General features: G+C 44.7%; 1 protein-coding gene across 1 annotated transcript; it reads right to left on the minus strand.

Moving 5' to 3' along the window:
• Positions 1-4,709: 4,709 nt before the first annotated feature.
• Eloa (elongin A) lies at positions 4,710-22,989 on the minus strand. Its single transcript, NM_013736.4, has 11 exons — positions 22,891-22,989; positions 15,740-15,796; positions 14,210-14,316; positions 11,569-12,748; positions 11,090-11,204; positions 10,586-10,741; positions 10,386-10,483; positions 9,120-9,300; positions 8,452-8,563; positions 7,511-7,689; positions 4,710-7,017 (listed from the first exon to the last, which is right to left on the minus strand). Exons 1-11 carry the CDS (start codon positions 22,963-22,965, stop codon positions 6,956-6,958), a joined length of 2,322 nt encoding a protein of 773 aa, NP_038764.2. The 5' UTR covers positions 22,966-22,989; the 3' UTR covers positions 4,710-6,955.
• Positions 22,990-23,013: the final 24 nt, after the last annotated feature.

The raw sequence follows: 23,013 nt of genomic DNA on the forward strand, positions 1-23,013 counted from the left end.
TGCGTATGTGGCCCTTCCAGATCCAAGCTTGACTGGAGTCTGGTTAGTTTGCTCTCAGATCATTCTCCTACTGCACTCATTTTGCAAAGGGAAGTTAGTGTTATAGAATGGATTTTCTTAATACTGATCAAAGTAAAAACTTAATGACTTACATAGGAAAATTTCTGATTTAATCATAAAAGTTAAAATAAAACTATACCAACTGTTGGGAACAGATGAAGAAGAAGTTGTGGTACCTTATTATTTCTTATACTAATGCTGAGATCATTGTCTTTATGGGTAATCAATGAAAATTGACAAAAAGCTTCTGGCAAACTATCTGGGAGAAATTAACAGCAAATATCCTAAAAGCAAATGTCTTCAGTTTAAAAAGAACAACTAGTTGCATTCTCCCATGAGTTCTAAAAGAAATGCCAATTCCTGGAGCAGCTATATTCTATAGAGATGCAAATAAGTTGGGAATGGTAGGCTTTAAAGCAGACAAAAAAAAAAAAAAGAGCAAAGTAATTCAAAGTCCATATACTTCAGTTCAAAAATCAGAGCTGTATGCAATTGTTATGGTACTATTAGATTTTTCTGAATCTCTTAATATATTTACTCTCAATATGCAGTTGTTTTGCATATAGAAATTGTTTAATTTAACCCTGATAATTAAGAATTAACTTTGTTATTTATGCAACTGCAACAGGCAATCAGAAATAGAAAATATCCATTACACATCACCCATAGTTGGTCTCATACAGGCTTGCTGGGTCTATTAGCACAAGAAAATTAAGAAACTGACTTTTATTTATTTATCTTCCTATTAATTAAGAAAATTAATAGGAAATGTATTAGAAGCCTTAAAATTTCATGAAAAACATGTTAATAGTAAAGGTTTAAAGAAAAAGTTTTCTTTCTTTTTTTGGTTTTGTTTTTTCGAGACAGGATTTCTCTGTGTAGCCCTGGCTGTCTTGGAACTTGCTTTGTAGACCAGGCTGGCCTCGAACTCAGAAATCTGCCTGCCTCTGCCTCCCGAGTGCTGGGATTAAAGGCGTGTGCCACCAAGCCTGGCTAAGAAAAAGTTTTCTGTCACTTGGCCAAAAGCCAAGGATTTTATAATACAATGTCCTACTTGTTCTCTGTATAACCAAACTCCATTACCTGCTGGAGGTAACTCTAAGGGTACCAAAAGACATGACATCTGTCAGATGGATATTTCCATTTGCAGAAATTGGAAAACTAAAGTTTGTTCATCAGAGCATTGTTTCATAGCTACAGTTTCAACAGTTCTGAAAAGGCTGATTCTGTAACTACACATTTACTGGAATTAATGGCTACTATGGGGATACCTGTACAAATTAAGGCTGAGAATGCCCCTACATATGTCTCCAGTAAGATGAAGCAACTCTTCACACATTATAATAAAAAAGTACATTAAGGCTATACCACAGAGTCCCACAGGACAACTAGTTGTAGAAAGATCTAATCACACCTTAAAGAAATGCTTAGGCTGGAATATGTGATGACACACGCATTTAATCCCAGCACTTGGGAGGCAGAGGCAGGCGGATTTCTGAGTTCAAGACTAGCCTAGTCTACAAAGTGAGTTCCAGAACAGCCAGGGCTACACAAAGAAACCCTGTCTCAGGAAAAAAAAAAATGCTTAAAAACAAAAGGCAAGAATAAAGATTCCCAGGGATAGATTAAATAGTGCTCTGTTAACTTTTAAATTCTGAAAGTTGATGAGAAAGGAACAATAGCAGCCAAGAGACACTGGGTTAGAGAAAAAAACCCGTGGAATTCAATCAGCCTGTATGCTATAAAGATATGTTAACATCAGAATGGAAGCCCACAAGTGTTTTGTTGGGGATGTGGATTTAATTACATTTCTACAGGAAATGAAAATCTGTAGCTATCATCAAAACTGTTAAAGATTAAGAGCAGAAGTCTCCAGAAAGCCTTGGCCACTGATCCAAAATGTGATTTTATTTAAAATTTCTGTTTCTTACTTCCCGTTACACACAGCACAACTAATGGTTCAAAAACAGAAAGGGGGAAATGTAGTGAGAATTCTGGAATATTGTTTCTTTGTTGTTTTGTTTTGTTTTTTTGAGACAGGGTTTCTCTGTGTAGCCCTGGCTGTCCTGGTCACTTTGTAGACCAGGCTGGCCTCGAACTCAGAAATCCACCCGCCTCTGCCTCCCAAGTGCTGGGATTAAAGGCATGTGCCACCACGCCCGGCTGAATTTTTGTTTCTTAAAAAAGCAACAAAAAAACAGAAAAAAAATTTTTTAAAGATTTATTATTTCATATAGATGAGTACACTCTAGCTGTCTTCAGACAGACCAGAAGAGGGCATCAGATCCCATTACAGATGGTTGTGAGTCCCCCAAGTGGTTGCTAGAAATTGAACTCAGGACCTCTGGAAGTGCAGTCAGGGCTTTTAACCACTGAGCCATCCCTCCAGCCCCAATGTTTTTGTTTTAATCTCAGAGGTAGGAAAGGGGGCTGCTTCATATTGTCCAGTAGCTATGATTTGATTCATGCTCTAGGAAAGAGGGGTTGGGGTGAATTTGACAGATGCAGATAGTTCTTGCAATTGTGTGACATTTGGAAACCTGAGAAATTTTCAGAGGGGGTGTGTATGTGTGTGTATGGGTTGTTGGTTGGTTGTGAGTTGTTAGTTGGTTGCTGTTGGTTATAGTTTAAGTAGTTGTGGTGCAAACAACAAGAAATTAGATATCTTGATGATGAAGATCAAATTTGCTCCAAGGAACTCATTGCCCCTAGTCAGCAGGAAGTAGTCTTAACAATAGCATCACCCTTTCTGACTCTGCCATTATTCTTGGACCCGTTTCCTTTCCTCTCCATCCTCTTTTTTTATCTAGTGTCATGGGGTTGAAAGGGTGGAAGGAAAACAGTGACGGGGGCCAGGGGAGGGGGCTGGAGAGATGGCTCAGTGGTTAAGAGCACTGACTGCTCTTCCAGAAGGTCCTGAATTCAAATCCCAGCAACCACATGGTGGCTCACAACCATCCATAATGGGATCTGGCACCCTCTTCTGGAGTGTTTGAAGACAGCTACAGTGAACTTATACTAATAAATAAATCTTAAAAAAAAAAAAAAGTGACAGGTGGAAGAATGAACCAACATAATAGCAAAAGACAAGCTACAGTGACACATGGTTGTAATCGCAGCCTTCAAGAGGCTGAGGCAGGAGAATCACTGTAAGGCCAATCTGAGCTATATATTGTCTCAACCTGCAACAATATGGCTGACTCCCTAGCACATATGTGAGAACCCAGAGTGCATCGGGACTAAAAGTTGTCTGGCATGGAGCAGGTGCCTAACGGGCAAGATGTAATGCAGGTGCAGGCTCAGCAACATGTAAGAGCCAAAGAACTGACTTACAGACTCCAGGTACAGTAACCCACCAGATACACTGCTCCATAATTAGCTTTGATGTGCCTCTTCTAACACTGCCAACTAGATCCATTAAAGCAAAGAAAGGAGGGAAGAGGATTCCTTTTTAGAAGAGGAGCACTGGGCTGGCAAGATGGCTCAGTGGTTAAGAGCGTCGACTGCTTTTCTGAAGGTCCCAATTTCAAATCCCAGCAACCACATGGTAGCTCACAACCATCCGTAACAAAATCTGATGCCCTCTTCTGGAGTGTCTGAGGACAGCTACAGTGTACTTACATATAATAAATAAATAAATTAAAAAAAAAAAAGAAGAGGAGGGCTAACAGAACTGGGTAACTAGGAGATAATTGTTGACCCAGCAGATAAATGCAGGGTTGTTCGGCTCAGTCACGGCCAACATGGCAGGTTCTTACCAAGTTCTTTATGATCTCAAGATGCCAAGGGTGAGTGAGACAGACTTACCTTTCACACCTGTGAGAAAAGACCAAGAGCCAGAGGGGCTCAAATCTTTGTAGTCTGGGAACCTGAGTTTCCAATCTTTCCTTTCTGCCCCTTGAAGCTATTGACCATGGCTATACTACCCCACCTCAGAGTCACAGTTCCTAACAATGAAGTTACGAACTCAGCCTCAGGCTTTCCAAGAATCACAAGAGACAGTGACACAAAGCAGGCCCTGGACAATTGCTCCTTACCCTGGTTTTTGTTTGGTTTTGTTTTGTTTTGTTGGGGTTTTTTTGGTTGTTGTCTCTGGAACTCCTCTCTGGTCTTGCTGTGTTCTAGATAGAAACCCCAACCCTAGGCGTTTAAGAAGCAATTAAAGCCAGGCAGTGGTGGTGCACACCTTTAATCCCAGCACTTGGGAGGCAGAGACAGATTTCTGAGTTCGAGACCAGCTTGGTCTACAGAGTGAGTTCCAGGACAGCCAGGGAAACCCTTTCTCCAAAAAACAAAACAAAACATAAAGAAGCAAGTAAATGCCTGAGTGAATGTGTATTGTCTGACGTGAGGGAGACAAGGTCCAGAATGCCAACGCCAACAGAGTGGTAAAGCCTTCCCAGGGGAGGCTGAGAGATGGCAATCTTCCTTTGGTCCCTGCATGAATGTTGACCATACACAGAAAATGTCCACCTTAGCTCCCTTTGTCCCCCTGAAGATGTTTGCTCCCTTAAAATCTCTCCTACGGAGATCGGCTGAACCCCGCCTCCACACTGGGCTGAGCTTGCAGCTCCATCAGTGGTTAGTGAAGCAGGCATCTGGTGATTGGCCTCTCTTCCCTTACAAAATGAGGAAAGGCTCAGCAGGTAGAATTTTTTTGCTTTTTATTTAGACATGGGATTTTCCTTTTTGTATAACTTATCTAATTAAAATATTCATCTTGTAGTTACCACAAAAAAGTAACATAGAAAATTGTATTTACATTTTGGGACCAAAATACAAATGCAGAGCAGGGTGGTGCTCACTCCTGCTCCTCCTGCCTCCAAAACAGAGAAAGTGAGCCCCTGAGAGCCCTTGGAACGCCAAGGATCGCAAAGGGCTATTCTGTATGTGTCATCTGTATGTAAAGGGCTAGTCCATCATGTGTGACCTGTATGTAGTGTAGCACAGAAAACATTGCACGAGTCTTCACAAATGTGACCAAAAGTTGAACATGACTGTGTCTGCTTTGTGGCCATTGTGCATGGGGTGAGGGACTGTGGAGACAGCTGCTCACTGGGCCCTCACTGTTCTCAGCAGTCCTATCCCTGACACAGACACTCTTGAAGGGCTAGAAAATCTGGCTCTAGGTAAACTGGGTGCCTCAGAAATCTTTGTGTGCCAAACCAGATGCTGACATTGGGACGGGCAAATGCATGTCCTTTCTTTCCCTAGGCCTACAAATTCCTAAAGGGAATTAAATCATACACAATCGAACCTGCAATAGGAAAAAATGGCAAAGGGAAGTCTTGAAACACAGCTAAGGCATAAATCTGAGGTGGTCAACACCTAGAAAGGAGGCTGTTCTAGACAGCAGGGGCCTGGCTCCTAGTACAAATGTCCCTTTAACGTCAGCTAAGAGACCTGATGTTAGAGTTTGAGGTCAGGCTGAGAGGTGGTATGGTGAAACAAGCAACCAAGAGAAACAATGTTTTACTTAGCAATACCTGTGTCCCATGGCAACAGGGACCCAGCATAGCAATGCACAGTAAGGTGGGCCTAGCTTTATCTGTGCAGGTTTCCTGGACTGCCTTGGGAGTCTTCACTAGCCTGAGGTCTTGAGGGTGCTAAAACAGGATAGGCACAGTGCCAGTGCTGTCTGTCCCCTCAAGTTCATAGTGTCTTTCACCTGGCTCATAGCCAATTGAGTCCTCTTCCACGTTTTCTGACAGGAAGGAAGAAGCTGGCACTATCCTCCTAGCTCTAACCTTGCCCTTATGCGACCTAGAAATAGGGAATCTTCCTCCTGAACTGGTTGGCTGGGACCAGGGTGACCATCCACCCTTCCCAAGGCCAACACTCAGAAGGCGGAGGCTGCACAGAGTTCTCTGCTGGCCACAGCACAATACCGTTCCTCTGGGCACATCAGCACCTTTCCTTTCAAACAAAAGCAAGTTCCACAGCACTACAGTGCTTTAAATCATTCACTCCTGGTAGGAATTCATAGAGAACAAGAGAATAAAGTGCTGGCATTTCAACCCCCCAAAATCACACTCAGAGCTACAAAAGCCCTGCTATGTCTGTTTCCCCACAGTGCAGGGAAAGGCAAAATAAGGGCAGGTGTGTATGTAAAATACTGAACCAGAAACTAGGATTATAAAACTGCTGAGGTCCTACATAAATTCATATCTTAAGGGTCTGTCCTCCAGCAAGCCTGAAAACAGGGAAGAGGAGTGTGATTTGAAGATGATGCACAAAGGACTATAGACTTTGCAAACAGCCTTCTTTAGCAAACACTACTGAAGAAAGAAAAGCGCCCATCAAGGAACTCTGAGGGTTTAACAGGGAGGCTCGCTGGAGGACAGGCATTCTGGCACTCTCACTCCTGGCCCTGTATATGGGCTTGGAGCAACACACTGGCTCTGAAGGTGCCCTTTGACCAGTGTCTACTCAGAAGAGCTGACCCAGGACAAGAATGGCTTTTGCTAGGCTCATCTAACTTTAATAAAGGACCTGGAAAGTAAAAGGCTAAATATAGAGGACAAAAAGAAAAAAACAAAAAAAAGGAAAAAAAAAAACAAAAAACCCTGGGGTTATTATAAATACATCTGGGGGCAATATTTATTATTAAAACTATGTCTTATAGTTTACAAAGATGCTAATTAGCAACAAAAGTATAACTGATCTTAAAGTCCTCAGTAGGACTGAGGCTCATACTGTCTTCAGAAATCTGAAGTGTGCTACAAGCAGGGTGCAGGGCTGAGGCACACAGTGGGACACATGGAAGTGTACAGGAGTCAAGAGGCCAAAAGTTCCACAAAGCAAAAGATATGGGTCTTCTGTAGATATCCTCTTCTCCTGTCCCCACCGTCCCTGTATTCCTGCTTCCAGACTCAACCTCCAAGGCAAGTCCTGTTTATCGCCGGGAGAATCTGTTCTTGAATGCTTTAATGGTCTTGGCCATCATCGGAGCAATTTCTGTGAAGACAAAGGAGTCAGTGGCTTCAGACTGATGTAGCACAGACATGCACCACGCAAAGCCAGACTGAGTTTGTATTCCCTGGCTGTGTACTTCACTCTACACACAAATGAAGTGACTAGCAGGAACTGTCTGAAAAGCTGTCAGAGAATCCCCATGAAATGGGGCAGACTCTACCAGACCCTGTAGGTGCAGAACCACCAGTACCTCTGACACCACAGCTTTCCAAGACTGGCCGCTGTGCTCATGGCGGCTTAAGAGGCAAATCAGAAGTCTTTGCTGACTCTTGAGGCCACAATGCCGACAATTTAACTTTCCAACTCACACATTCAATAGTACCCAGACCCTGCAGCTTCCCAGAGCAGCAACAGGTCTCACCATGAGCTAATAAACACGAAACACCTGAGGAGGGCCAGCCTGTCCTTGGCTCAGTTAACATCTGTGTCAGGATCCCTACTGGCCCACAGCCCTGTTCCCACCAAAGTTGCTTACTCTTCACAGCTGGTTTCCTGGGATCATAGGAAACAGAACTGCTGGCCACAGGAGCTAAGTGGGCACTGCTAGTACTGGGCCCATCATAGGCCAGCTCCTCAGGACTGGAGTGGAAGTTGCTGCTGCTGTTGCTGGCAGGAACATGGCTGCTTCCTGTTGTATATGGCGCTGGCTTTATCCTGCAATACAGACAAAGCTGACAATTAGCTGGGAGCACACAATCTCAACAGAGCTGTTGCTGGGTGACTTCACTGGGGCTCTGTGCAGTGGGCCTGGTACACTGAGTGCTGGTGAAGATTCAGATACAGCTGTTAGCCCTTTATTGAGAGTGACAGTCACACTAAGCTTTTCCTGTTAAAATGTCAGTCTATAATTTGGAAATGCTCATGTGCCCTAAAAAATCTAGTCACCCTGGAAATTTGTTTTCTTTTATATGTATGCAGATGTGGGTACCAGGGCATCTGTTCATGTGGAGGCCAAGTCAGCCTTGGCTGTTATTTCTCAGGAGCTACCTGGCTATGAGACAGAGTCTTACTGAGACCCAGCGCTCACTGCACAGGCTAGGCTGGCCGGGGACTCGCTCCCCAGCACTAGGATCACAAGTGCACACCAGCCATCTGCCTGGTAACACCGGTGTGAGAATCAACCTAGGCTTAAGCATTTTATTGGCATAGCTATATCTTCAAACATAAAAACAGTTTTGGGGTATAAGTGAGAAAAATTAATGCAGAAGGGGCCCGTTCTTGAGTCAGGTCCTGTTCTCTGCCTACAAGAACACATGCATGTAGCAGAAATGATCACCTAAGCAAAGGCCAAGAGGAAGGTACAGCTCTGGTAACCACTCAAGAACACTCTCCACTGAGTGACTCCACCACAAATGAGTCACTTCCTGCCCCCCAGCTCTCCTTCAGGGTAATGCTCTTGCAGCAGAGAGATTTTACCTGACTTTCTCAGGAACAGCTGCTCCCCCGGTTCCAAACTTCTCCTGCCTTCTTCGGACATCTCTTGGTGGCTTGGCCACAGAGTTGACAAAAGCCATCTTTGCTTGTCGTCCTGAGTAGAAATACAAACATCAATATTTACCTTCATACTCAAAGGAACTGCTGCCAATGTGAGGGTCTAGAGCAGTGGTTCTCAACTTTCCTAATGTTGTGACCTTTTAATACAGTTCCTCAGCGGTTAAGAGCACTGACTGCTCTTCCAGAGGTCCTGAGTTCAATTCCCAGCAACCACATGGTGGCTCACAACAACCATCTGTAATGGAACCCAAAGCCCTCTTCTGGTGTGTCTGAAGACAGCAACAATGTACTCATACACAAAAATAAATAAATAAATCTTAAAAAATACAGTTCCTCATGTGTGGTGATCCCCAACTATAAAAGTATTTTACTGTTATTTCCTGACTATAATTTTGCTACTGTTATGAATGGTAATGTAAGTTTATGTGTGTTTTCCAATGGTTCTAGGCAACCCCTGTGAAAGACTTTTTGAACCCCCCAGAAGGAGTCACAACCCATGGCCACTGGTCTAGAGCTTTCTAAGGTTTGCGGGGCCTGTGAACCCGCACTCGGGAGCAGCCTGGACAGAAGGCTCAGCTGCGCTTCCTTACCCTTTGGCTTATTGGCATGAGCAGAGCGGATGTTGTTTGTGAGCAGGCGCAGCCGCTGCTCTCTGGCGTCCTGAAGCCTCAGGTACATCTCCCTCCAGGACTCATACTCTTCTGGCCTTTCTTCCTTAAAGTCTCGGTGACAGTGAACTTTCCACAACTGATCTGTTTCTTCAATTAATACCTGAAACCAGGACCAAGGCATGACTTGTGTACACGCTCTCCTTCCTATCTCCCCTTTACCTACACAGGACCCGATGCCTAATAGTATGGGGGAGGCAGGTTGACTTAGTAGCAGTACCACAATACTAGGAAGAAGGCAAATCACTAAATTAAAAAAAAAAAAAAAAAAAATGCCAGGCAGTGGTGTACGCCTTTACCTTTTAATCCCAGCACTTGGGAGGCAGAGGCAGGTGGATTTCTGAGTTCGAGGCCAGCCTGGTCTACAGAGTGAGTCCCAGGACAGCCAGGACTACTCAGAGAAACCCTGTCTCAAAAAAAAAAAAGGGGGCGGGGGGGGGGGCTGGAGAGATGGCTCAGGGGGTAAGAGCACTGACTGCTCTTCCAAAGGTCATGAGTTCAATTCCCAGCAATGACATGGTGGCTCACAACCATCTGTAATGGGATCTGACGCCCTCTTCTGGTGTGTCTGAAGTCAGCTACAGTGTACTTATGTATAATAATAAAAATAAATCTTAAAAAAAAAAAAAAAGGGGCTGGTGAGGTGGCTCAGTGGGTAAGAGCACCCGACTACTCTTCCAAAGGTCCGGAGTTCAAATCCCAGCAACCACATGGTGGCTCACAACCATCTGTAACAAGATCTGATGCCCTCTTCTGGTGTGTCTGAAGACAGCTACAGTGTACTTACATATAATAAATAAATAAATCTTTAAAAAAAAAAAAAAAAAAAAAAAAGATAGCAGGTAGCAGGGTAGAAGTTGCTCACACCTTTATTCCCAGCACCCAAGAGGCAGAGGAAGGTGGGTTTCTGAGTTTGAGGCTAGCCTGGTCTACACAGTGAGTTCCAGGAGAGCCAGACTCTGTCTTAAAAAAACAAAGCCAAACCCCCCACCCCAAACAATCAAAACAAAGAAGGATCCCAGGAACAGGCACAAAAATGCTTGTTTAAAGGCCCAGACTCGCAAAACAAACATGCCCAGAGCTGTGATTTGCCCTCTGACCTGCCCTTCTGCCACAGCAGATCTAGAGACCAAGCCACCTTTGGAAACAGAGCCGGGGAGGCGCACTGTTCCCACTGAGGACACTCACATGATTGCATTCCTCTATCCGGTAGAGCTGATCAGGTGTGCACCTCTCCAAGACAGGTTCAAGAACAGAATAGGGGACTCCTCCTACTTCAAAGATAGCTGCAGAGAAACCAGAGGTGGGCAGGTGAGTGCTGAATGGCAGCCAAGCTCCCAGTGACAAAGTCCCAGTGGAGCAAAGCGCTTGCGAGGTTGGTAACTCACAGTCAATATTATTCTTAAGCACCCGGATACACTGCTGGTGCAATGTCATCATTTTGGGGAGATAGGCACACTTGGAACCAGAATACACCTGCATCTTAGAATTCATTCTGCGTCCTGTGAACCCAGCTTCTTCTTCTTCCTGGGGTGAAGAGAAAGCTGTAGAAAGAAGAAAGCCAAGTCACAAAAGGTCTACACTACATGGTGAAGAGCTCCCAGACGGCAGCTCACCACTTCTGTAACTCTAGTCCCAAGGGCCCCAACATTGACTCCTCCAGCCTCCTTGGGTACCACACACACTTGGTGAATAGACACAAATGCCAGCAAAACACTAATACAGGCAAAATAAAAATATAATCTTTAATGCTAGCACTTGGGAGGCGGAGACAGGTGAATCTGAGTTTAAAGCCAGCCTCGCCTACAAAGTGAGTTTCAGGCCAGCCAAGGCTATGTAATGAGACCCTGTTTCAAAAAACTAAAAATCAATAAAAAGATGTCCAAAATTACCTTTTCGCTTTGGCTGAAAGGAGGGAATCAACTCAAGGGAAGGAAGGGGCCGGTAGTTGGCATGAATGGCAGGTAAGGGGATGTCTGGCAATGCTGGCAGCACATCAGTAGGGACCTGCAAGAGACACAGTGCAGAGCCCACCCTGTAATCAGCTTTCTCCCCTGCAGTAGTTAACCAAGTCACGAATGACACCATTTACATAAAGAAATAAATGTCAATAGGGCAAAAAATGTCTTGGAAAATTTTGAGGTGCTAAGAAGTAAATGTAGGCTCTCATACCCTCTCAGTGAGCACTGTATACTATACTATACTATACTATACTATACACACGCTTCCTCCCTAGCCCAGAACAAATCTTATCCTGCGCACTATCCACTCTAAGTGCTAGCAAGCTCGAGAATATTAATAATAACAATCAGAACTCAACCAGTCATAGGACAGCAGGACAAGCAGCCTGGCAGGCAGGAAGCAGAGTTACCTTTCGAGGCCTGGTGGGTTCGGCTCCAGCTGGCTGCAACTTCTCTGACTTGTTTTCGTTGACTTTGGGCAATTTCTGAGCTGAGTTCAAGTTTTTACTAGTGCTTTTAGAGTCCTTTTTTTTAAGTCCTTTTTCTCCAAGTGCTGTACTGGACGTTTTCACAACCTTCTTCTTTTTCTTCCGGGGCTGGTCATAGCTGAGGTAGGACTCGAAGGACATCGTGGGCCGCTCAAACTCATCGTCCACATCTGTCTCCTCCGCTTTAGGGTGGAGCGGGCCTGCTGACTTTCCATCTGCGTTAGTTCTTACTTTCCCCTCCTGAGCCTTCAGGTGGTTGGGAACTTTCTCCTTGGCTTTGGGCAATGGGTCTCCTGTCCCTCGTCCTGAGTCCACGCCATCTACACTCTGCTTGTTTTTGTCAGATTTGGCTTTCTCGGAGTCCTTGTGTTTGGGCTTTTTAAAGTGGTTGTCTGAAGCAACATCTAAGGCAGGTGAAAACTTCTTCTTGAGACTGCTGCCTTCTCTGTCCTTGTCTTTCTTAACAACACTAGAGGGCAGCTTCTCCTTGGCACTGTCCCCTGACAGTAGTCTTCGGCTTTCCTCTTTGGAAGAGGCTTTGTGTGACTTCTCTCTGCTCACAGCAGAGATCTTCTCATCCTCTCTGGCATCTGCAGGGTGCTTCTCCTTGTGTGAAGATCTGTGCTGCTTGTGGTGGCTAACAGCCCCTTTTCCTTGTTCACCCAGGTGACTAACCCCTAGTCTGTCCTGAAAGGTATTACTGTGGACTTTTCCTGGCTTCTGGTGTGAGATGATGGGCTCCTGGTCCTCCTCTGGGGACCTGGAGAGGTCTGTATACATTTGATGAGGACTTGAAGGTGGAGGGGATTGAACATGGCCATAGTCAGATGACTCGGGGTCTGAAGAATATGGTGGTGACACTTTGTGACACCTCTTCCTTTCATCTCTCTTCTCGTGACTGTGAGCCACTTTGTGAGGCCTTTCAGGCTCAGAAAGTTTTTTGTGTTTTTTCTGTCTGTGCTCAGGGCTGTAGGACCGGCTACCAGAGGGTTTCCAGCTTTCCTGGTAGTTCCCCTCCAACTCCTCCTCCCTCTGAAGAGCATCTCTGGGACGCTTACGGGAATTGTTCTTCTCAAAATCCTGATCCTCGGCCTCACTATTTCTAAAATAAAAGCAGAAGCAGAAGTAGACCTCAGCATAAATCTCTTAGACAAAGTCACAGACCTCAACCTCAGCCATGGAGGGCACAGTTGGGTCAGGATAATCACAAGTTCAAAGCCATCCTCTGCTACAAAGCAAATTCAAGGCCAATGGGCTACAGAAGACCTGGTCTCACCACAAAACAAAACAAACAACAAAGACCAGGCCACACCTGGCTCACATCTAAAATCCCAGTACCAAGGAGGCTAAAATAGGATTGTTGGGGGAATCAGATGTTCAAGGTCATCGTGTTAATAGCATGTCCAAGGCTAGATTAGAATGAGCCGGTGTGTTAAAAGAAGATATTGAGGGCAGCCTGATGGCTCAACAGATAATTATTGCCATGCAAGCCTGAAAACCTGAGTCCAATCCCATGGTGGCAGAAAAAAAACTGACTCTCCAAACCTATCCTCGGATCTCTGACCACGTGCCCAGCCACCTCCACCCTTAGTATGCTTAGTATGTGAGAGAGCCTGTGCTCAGTCCTCAGCATCAAGCCCCCAACAAAAGAAAACAAAACACACCTAACAAAGTGTTAATGTTCAACATTAAAAAGAATTGTGCCCTGGCATGTCAGCCCCATTTCTTTAATTCCAGCACTCACAAGCATAGGCAGACAGATCTCTTGAGTTCAAGGCCAGCCTGGTCTTGAGTTCCACCATGGCTATAGTGAGAGACCCTGTCTCAAAAACCAAAACCAACCAACCAAAAAGAATTTAAGGGGGCTGGTGAGATGGCTCAGTGGGTAAGAGCACCCGACTGCTCTTCCGAAGGTCCAGAGTTCAAATCCCAGCAACCACATGGTGGCTCACAACCATCTGTAACAAGATCTGACGCCCTCTTCTGGAGTGTCTGAAGATAGCTACAGTGTACTTACATATAATAAATAAATAAATCTTTAAAAAAAAAAAAAAAAAAAAAGAATTTAAGAAAAAAATATTTGCTTGCATTTTTATGTACTTATTCCCACGAGATGCCTGCATCATGGACATGTGGAGGCCAGAGGACAACCTTTAGGGCCAGAGCTCTCCCTTCCCCCACAGGTTGCAAGAAAAATTTTATTCTTTTTGGTTTGGTTTTTGCTTTTTGTTTGGTGTGTGTGGTATGGTTTGTTTTGTTTTTGCTTTTAAGGCGTTTCTTGTCGAAAGGCAGAGAGAGGGAGAAGAGTAGAGAAGCAGAGGCCAGCCATGGCCATGTGGAGAGAGTGGGGAAGGGAATGGGGAGAGAACGGGCAAGCGGGAAGCAAGAGTAAGAGAGACAAACGAGCAAGAACAAGAGGGTAAGAGAGCAAGAAAAATTTATTCTTAATACTTTACCATATATTCTACAATAACTTACAATAACCCTGGGTTGTTTTTGTAATTGAGGTCACATAGTTAATTTGACATGTGAAGCCAAACAAGCAGAGAAGAAATGTTCTTACCGCTCTACTGGAACCAGCTTCTTCCACTGGGCCACCAGGTCTCTGGCAAAGTTTCCTACTTGCTCATGCTTCCGAAAGCTGTTCACTGTTTTCCCTACCCCAGTCTCCTACAAACGTAACACAGGGATTGACTGAATGAGGATTGTGAAACCAAGGGCATGGTTTTCTATAGAGAAAAGCAAGAAACATCCCTCCTAAAATGCCTACGCCTTAGACTAAGTTACTCTGTAGCCTAGACCCAAATGTCTGACACAAAGTAACAAAGCCCACAGGTTTATGTAAGGCCATCAGGACAGCCCAGAGGCACAGAATGAAACAGGAGGGGTGGGGTTTGATCCAGCTCGCTCTCTTGGAGACAGTGAAAGTGCTCATCACAACCCTTAAGGAAGGAATCAGCGGAAAGCAATGGAAATTGGATTTCTTTCTTTCTTTCTTTCTCTCTCTCTCTCTCTCTCTCTCTCTCTCTTTCAAAAAGACAGGGTTCAGTATGTACACCAGGTTGGCCTTGAACTCTGAATCACCTACAAAGGTGCACACAGCCATGCCAGCCTAAAAGTTTTCTAGAATTAGAATCTATGAGTAGTAGATCCCAAAGCCAATATTCTTTTCATGCATTAATTTTTAAAAAATATTTATGCTTCTGTGTGTGTGTGTGTGTGTGTGTGTGTGTGTGTGTGTGTGTGTATAAGTGTACCCCATGTGTGAACAGCTGCCCTCAGAGGCCAACTGGAGTTAACTAAAGGAAGTATCGAGCTGCCTGATATGAATGCTGACAACTGACCTGGGATCCTCTAGAAGATCAGTAAGCACTCAAACCCTCACCTATCTCTCATGTACCCCGTGTGTTTAAATTTCAGGTTGAGGGACACAGAGTGATGGCTCTGCAGTTAAGAGAAATTACTGCTCTTGCAGAGGACAGAAATTCAATTCCAGCACCCACATCAGGTAGCTCCCAATTGCCTACAACTCCAATCTGAGAGAATCTGAGGGCCTGGGTTCTCTTTGGGCATGTAAACACTCATAAAGTCACACATAAAGCCCATACATGTAAGTAAAAGAATAAATCTTTAAATTTTGAACCAAAAATTTTGACCCAACATTCAAGTACCAGGAAATAGTCATGCAGCCTGGCTGAGCACACTTGTCTATCATGCACACCACCCTGAGCTGCTTCCAACATGCTGGCCCACCTTGTCACATGACAAAGTACATTAAAGTATGGTGATTTCTAGAACTTTCTTCATACTTACCTCCTCATAATTCCTCATACTTCCCACAACCTAACTCTAGAATGTGAAAAGAGAAACTGTTCCTTCCAGTTCCCTAAGCCCTAACAATCACACACCTATCTACTTTCTGTCTATGGATTAGCCCATTCTGGACATTTCATATAAACAGAATCATAAAGCAAACAGTGGTTTGTACCTGGCTTCTTTCATTGTAAAGCCTAACCTCTGTAAGCGTCCCTTTACACATGCTATAGTGGGAAACATCTGCAATACATAATAGTTACAATTAAAAAATTCTTACCACAAGAATGTCTACTGTGATAGGTAAGATGGAAAGTTTCTTCAAATATTTCAATAGCTGCAGAAAGAAGAAAACAAATATTAATTTCTATTGTCATATGGATCTTCTCTGAGGTAGATGATACTATCTGGTGGTGAGATACTTGCTCGGAGCTCCGTCCTTCATAGTAACAACTATGGATGCTATTTGCATCTTAGAGCGTGGAGAAAGGCTCAGAGATGCTTTGTCACTAGTCCAAGACACAAACAGTACAAGATTTACTTTAGTCTATATGGTTTTCCAGTCTCTGGTTTCTTCTGTGAGGTTTTTAAAATTGTGGGTGCTGTATACACACATATGTCTGCGGAGGGCAGGACAACAATCATCATGCTAGGCATGGCAGTGCATGCTGTTAACCCCAGCACTGTTTAGGTGAGGGGAGGTGGACAGCCTAGTCTAAACAGGGACCCAGTCTCAAAAAACCAACAATCACTGCCACCTCCCTTGATGCTAGGTCTATCACTGGCCTGGAGCTCATCAATTAGGCTAAGTTCACTGATCATTGAGTTCCGGGGCTCCTTCTGTCTCTGCCTCTCCAACACAGAATTACAAAAGTGTGACACCATGCACAGCATTTCTATATAGGTACAGGAGACTGAACTCAGAGCGAAAAGCTCCTGAAGCAAGCATGTTACCAAATGTATTATGTCTCCTAAGCCCTCTCTTGTGGCTTTTAGGGTTTTTTGTTTATAATACTAGAGATTGAACCTATTGATTAACTATGCTGACAAGTACTCTATCGCCAAGCTATAACCTAACCTTCTTTTTTTCCCCTAAGTTCTGGCATGCTGAAGTGACATCATTTTTTAAAATTTATTTTATGTATGTAAGTACACTGTAGCTGTCTTCAGACACCCTGGAAGAGGGCATCAGATCCCATTACAGATGATTGGGAGCCACCACTCAGTTGCTGGGATTTGAACTCAGGACCTCTGGAAGAGCAGTCAGTGCTCCTAACCACTGAGTCATCTCTCCAGCCCCTAACCTAGCCTTCTTTTCACATTTAGAGATCAGGCTTGGCGTTGACTTCTGAACTTCCTGCCTTAGCCTCTGGAATAGCAGCAGGGTTACATACAGGACTATGTCACCAAGCCTGGCTAGATTATGTGTTTTTAACTACTTTCTTCGCCAAGGGGAAAGAAGAGACAGAGAAGTGAATTAAAACTCACTAAATGGGACTGGGGAAATGGCTCATTGGCTGCTCTTCCAGAGGACCTGCGTTTGATTCCCAACACTCACATGGAGGCTCAAATCATCTCTAATCCTAGTTCCGATGCTCTCTTCTAGCCTCCAAGCACACATGAAGTGCACAGACATTCATGCAAGCAAAACATCCATACAGAAACTAAATAATGACTTAAAAAACCCTCACTAACTGGCCTGGTATAGTGACTAATGTCTATAATCTCAGCATTTAGGAAACTGAGGTAGACGGATCACCTAGAGTTCAAAGGTCATATGGGTTTCAGAGAGGGAGAGAGATTCTGCCCCTCCCCACAAAAACAGAACAAAACAAAATAAAAAAAAAAAACAATCAAACACAGCCATCAGCAATTATGACTTTGCAGAGGACTGTGAAAGGCAGCAAATTTAGGGAAATCATCTACAGACTTGTATATCTAAAGCAGAACAAGAAGGAAGAGAGGACCTACAGACCTCCTTAAGGGATAGTGTTTAACACAAGTGTCAACACAAATGGGAACCCAAGACCAATCTGAGTTGCTGGCATCTCAGCTTTGCTGTTAATAATGATCAAACATGTCTGGGTAGATCAGAAAGATTTGGGTTTGCCCATTTCCTTTCTGAAGACTCTAAAACTAGGTCAAAACTGGTAGAGCAAAGCTCAAGAGACAGAGAGAGAGAGAGAGAGAGAGAGAGAGAGAGAGAGAGGTCGTCTCAGCTTCTTGGCTGATCATGTGCAAGTCAGTAACCTCCCTGAACCTTAATTACTTCATCTGCAAATCAAAACTAGTCTCCATGTGCTGCAAGCTGTGAGGATTCATTGGGACAAACCATGTGCAGTGCTTAGTCACGGTGTCTGCAACACCATAAAGGTTAAACATGCTCCTCCCTAATCATCTCACTCATCAGCCAACACTCTTTCCATGTCCTACCCTGGATCCTGGACCAGACACTGCTCAGACAATCCCTACTTACGGAATTTCCAATGGATATCAGGATTGCTAAGCCTTTTTCTAAGAATGGGTAAGTGCATATAAACACTTTCCATACAGGGAGTGTGGTCAGGTACACCAGTGTAAAACAGATAACTGAGCCAGCTGTGGTAGTATATATACCCTTGTAACCAACCCTAGCACACAAAGTCTGATGCTAGCCTGAGCTACATATTGAGTAAATCCTCACTCAAAAGCAAAAACAGGGGCCTGGAAAGATGGCTTAGAGGTTTAAGAACACTGGCTGCTCTTCCAGACATCCTGAGTTCAATTCCCAGCAACCGCATGGTGGCTCTCAACCATCTGTAATGGGACCTGATACCCTCTCCTGGTGTGTCTGAAGACAGTGACAATGAACTCATAAATAAATCTTTAAAAAAAAAAAAAAAGAACAGTTGTTGCTCTTCCAGAGAATCCAAGTTCAGTTCCCAGCACCATCTGGCACGTCACAGCCACCTGTTACGCCAGCTTTAGAGCACCTGATGCCCTCTGCTGGCTTCCGGGGGCACCCACATACATGTGTATAAATCAACAGGAGATTGAACCTATTTGGTTATATGCATATAGAACACATATATGCACAACTATTTCAATTTTCTTGTTTTCTTTTTCGAGACAGGGTTTCTCTGTATAGCCCTACTGTCCTGGAACTCACTTTATAGACCAGGTTGGCCTTGAACTCAGAAATCTGCCTGCCTCTGCCTCCCGAGTGCTGGGATTAAAGGCGGGCACCACCACCGCCCGGCTATTTCAATTTTTAAAGAGTCAAAACAGGGGCTGGAGAGATGGCTTAGCGGTTAGAAAAAAAAGCACTGACTACTCTTCCAGAAGTCCTGAGTTCAAATCCCTGCAACCACATAGTGGCTCACAACCATCCATAACAAGACCTGGCTTCCTTGTCTAAAGACAGATACACTGTACTTACATATAATAAATAAATCTTTTTCTAAAAAACAAAAAAAAAAAACAAAAAAAAAAAAACCAAAAAAACAGGGCTCAAGAGATGGCCCAGTGGTTAAGATCACTGGCTACTCTTGCAGAGGACCTGGGTTCAGTTCCCAGAACCCATATGGCAGTTCACAGCTGTCTGTAAGCCCAGTTCTCCATGACTCAGTGCCCTCTTCTGGCTTCCATGGGCATCAGGCATGCATCTTGTGAACATACATATATGCAGGTAAAACTCATACACATAAAAAATAAAAATGAACCTTAAAAAAAAAAAAAACCCAACATAAGCCGGGCGTGGTGGCACACGCCTTTAATCCCAGCACTTGGGAGGCAGAGGCAGGCGAATTTCTGAGTTCAAGGCCAGCCTGGTCTACAGAGTGAGTTCCAGGACAGCCAGGGCTACACAGAGAAACCCTGTCTCAAAAAAACAAAAACAAACAAACAGAAAAACCATAAAACAAAATAGATAACTATCTGCCTTTTTTTTTTTTTTTTTTTTTTTTTTGGTTTTTCGAGACAGGGTTTCTCTGTATAGCCCTGGCTGTCCTGGAACTCACTCTGTAGACCAGGCTGTCCTCGAACTCAGAAATCCGCCTGCCTCTGCCTCCCGAGTGCTGGGATTAAAGGCATGCGCCACCACGCCTGGCTCTACCTTCATTTTTAAATATTAGACAGCAAGACTTGTTTTTATAGTCCAGGCTGTAATCGGTCATATTACTACAAGGTGGAGCAACAAGTATGTTTTTCTGGTCATTTTACTCCCATAATTACTTAACATTGTCTCTAGGCAGAGCAATTGAATCACAGGTGACAATCTTGTTTGACTGGGTATAAGAGGCCCAGTGGTGTATCTGGGGAATATGAAACTTAATGAAGTAAAAATTATACTTAAACTCTCCACTTCCTCTATGATCCAACTTAGGAAACATTATGCAAAGGTTAAGGCTAATAACATTTTCTCAAAGGGAAATCTGGAGTTACTGGAAAGAGTTAAAATGGGTGGTTCTCCTATAATGGTGGTCCCTGGAGAAGGGGACTCCCCCCCCCCCCCATTTGGTTTTTCGAGACAGGGTTTCTCTGTGTAGCCCTGGCTGTCCTAGAACTCACTCTGTAAACCAGGCTGACCTCAAACTCAGAAATTCGCCTGCCTCTGCATCCCAAGTGTTGGGATTAAAGGCGTAGGCCACCACTGCCCAGCCCAAGAAGGGGACATTTATATGCCATCCACCATGTGCCCGGAATCATGGTAAGTTTGTCTTATTTGACCCTGTCTAGTGGGTATTGTTCTCCTATTTTGCTGACATTGAACCTGGGTCTAGGGTTGTTCCATACTTGCCTAAAAAGCCAAGAAACTAATATCACTGTCCTTAAAAGGAGAGACACAGACACCTAACTCATGCCCAGAGTATTTCACAGGAAAGAAGAAAGCAGGTACTCTTTCTCAGCACCATGCTACTTGACAGCTTACAGTTCATGTGGCAAAGGTCACAAAACACAATTACAGGACCACTACATAGCCAAGAGAGAGAAATGGAGTCAGAAGTCAAAGAGGATGTGTTGATCTCAAGGCTTTGTACAGACTGGCAAAGTGAGTATTGCCTGTGGCCTACCTTTGGTCTAGCAGACACAATGAAAACTCTTGAGATGTTCAAGCTGATTTAGCCCAATATAAGAGAAAAAGACTTCACCATCCCCAGTTTTCAGTCAGTGACTTCCAAGAATGAAGCAACAACAAGCAGAGAGGACTATGGATATCCTCAAGTAGATGGAAACCAGCGCTGTCAACCCAACGTAGCCCAGCAAAAACTGGTAGCAGATGACAGAAATAACAAAAGTTTACACAGTCCCATACATAGGAATCTTGGGTTCTCCACTTCCAGTCTTAGAGCTAACCAGTTCCCAGCAGTGACCCCCTCATTCTCCACCTACCACCAATCTATGGGCTTCATAGTTTTTACACTCAAAACCTGATAAAGGACTGCTAACTTTATCTGTCATGAAAATTGTTTCCAATCCAGTGATAGGAGCAAAAGCTAAGTCATCTCCCAGTAAGGTCTCTAACAAGTGAGCCTAGAGGCTAGATGAAGGCAGAGTGAATACATAGTTAATTTACACTTAAAACACCAAAATCCAATAGCAGGAATCCCAAAAACACAGGTGTGGAATCAGCCTTTTGGCTAATAATGGTCTGGAAGCAAGATTTGGTTGCAAATTCAATACTGCTCTATAATCATCTTGCCACTTCACAAACCTGTGAGAGCTTGCTATGTTAAAAGGAGGTTGGAAAGCCAGCGTGCAGGCTTGCAATTTTCTCTTTGCAGTCAGCGTGTTTCTGAATATCAACGTTTCAGGTCCTTTGCACAGGGGTCTCTCAACAGTTTCCTCACCTCTCTCTTCACAACACATTCAGTTCTCCCTCCCCAGTGGGTACAGAAGCCAAGAGCTCACATAGCTGCTACTGAAATACATCCCCAGCCCCAAGGTAATTTTCTCTCTGGGAAATGAAAAGCCAAATTAGGGCTGTCAGAGGTAGAGGCCTTGCCTACTAGTGTTAGCATATGAGTCCCTGCCAATAACACCAAACACAACAACAACAAAAACCACCAAACACCCTTTTAAATAATTATTAGGAGTTTAAGAAAATTTACTTAACCTTTTTCTAACTTGACATTTCATGCACAAATAGACCATTCCAAAATTTAAATTCTAATGGGGGAAAAAAACCCTACAGATATTATATTACATGGAGGATTTTTATTTTTTTTAACCTGATGGCAGAAACAACAAAATGAGGGTGGTTACTTTAAGGTCAGTCACAAATCTTATAGTGTTCAGAAAGACAATCTGGGACTTGGAAATAATGACCATTTATTAGATGCCCACAAAGGGTTATTGTAAAAAGAACTTGTAAATATGTCTGACCAAAGGTCCCCAAGGCCTCCAAAGAAAGTAAAACACAAGACAATTGAAACATTTACGTTTTCGCTGACTTATAACAACAGCTTCTGAAGAAGTGTATCTCTGAGCTAAAGGAGGGTAGTTAAAAAGTGGCCCGGAGGTTGAGAGGTAGTGACCCAACTAGGAACAAGAAGAGTGAATGGGGTCCCTGACTGGAAATTCTGATGGTGATTAACACTTATAAAGAGCACTTGGGTCTAGCTGGTATTTCAGGAAGAAACTAGAGAAGGGACAGGTCGAGCAGAGAACTCCTCCAAAGTCCCGAGCTGGTGCTGGCTAGGAACCTAGATTGCATGTGTAAGTCCGCTCGCTGTCTCCCTCCACCACTTCCTCTTCCACTCAGCTCGCTGGACACTTCACCTTTTAGGAACCTCAGGCCCAGGCTAGAATGCTGACAAGCCATGTCACACCCTTTGGTGTTTTCGGCTAGAGACTACAGTGAAAACGATTCTAATTCCCACCATACCCTCTTCGTAGAGCTCAGAGAAGCCTAGACACCCGGGGGACCGCGAGGGGATACAATGTATTTAAAAAGTAACAGTTTCTAAAAAGGAGCAACAAAGTAGTTAAGTGCAATTAAACATGGTTGCTCATCACAGCCTGGTCCCACCTTCCAGTATGTCAGAGCGGAGTTAACACGCTCACGCCCTCATCCAGGACCCGAGCTCCAGGAGCAGAGCTCGAAAAACCCCAAGGCGTTCCCCGTTTTCTCGGCTAAAGGGCAGGGTACAGCACAGGGGTCCTCGAGCCGCAGGACCCCCAAGCAGCGGACGGAGTCGCTCGGCTGCAACGGGGAAACAGCTGGCGCGGCTGCCCGAACCCCGGGGAGAGCCGCAAGGCCCGGCCGCCCCTCCAGTCCTCAGCCCCCAGCCGGGGTGCGCCCGCCGGCCGCGAACTCCCCACTGCCCCGCGCCGCTCCGTGGGGCCTGGCTCCGGGTCGGAGGAGAACCCCACTGCGCCCTGCCCGCGACCGTTACAGGGCCCGCGCCGCGCCCAACGCCCGCCCGCGCCGCCCGCCCGCCCGCCGCTCACCTTCTTGGGGTCCGGGTTCGCAGCCAGGCGCGCCTGGAGCTTCTCCACAACTTGGAGCGCCGACTCCGCCGCCATCGCTGTCACTGGCGCGGCCTCCTCGCCGGAACTGGGCTCGCGTCGCGT

Source organism: Mus musculus, chromosome 4 (genome assembly GCF_000001635.26).
Source record: "Mus musculus strain C57BL/6J chromosome 4, GRCm38.p6 C57BL/6J".
NCBI lineage: Eukaryota > Metazoa > Chordata > Mammalia > Rodentia > Muridae > Mus > Mus musculus.

Coding starts and splice junctions, on each gene's coding strand:
- Eloa (NM_013736.4), bottom strand. CDS start 22,965: ATGGCGGCGGAGTCGGCGCTCCAAGTTGTGGAGAAGCTCCAGGCGCGC. Junction 11,205..11,568: donor AACCCACCAGGCCTCGAAAG/GTAACTCTGCTT, acceptor TGTCTCTTGCAG/GTCCCTACTGATGTGCTGCC. Junction 9,301..10,385: donor GGATAGAGGAATGCAATCAT/GTGAGTGTCCTC, acceptor TCCTGGTTTCAG/GTATTAATTGAAGAAACAGA.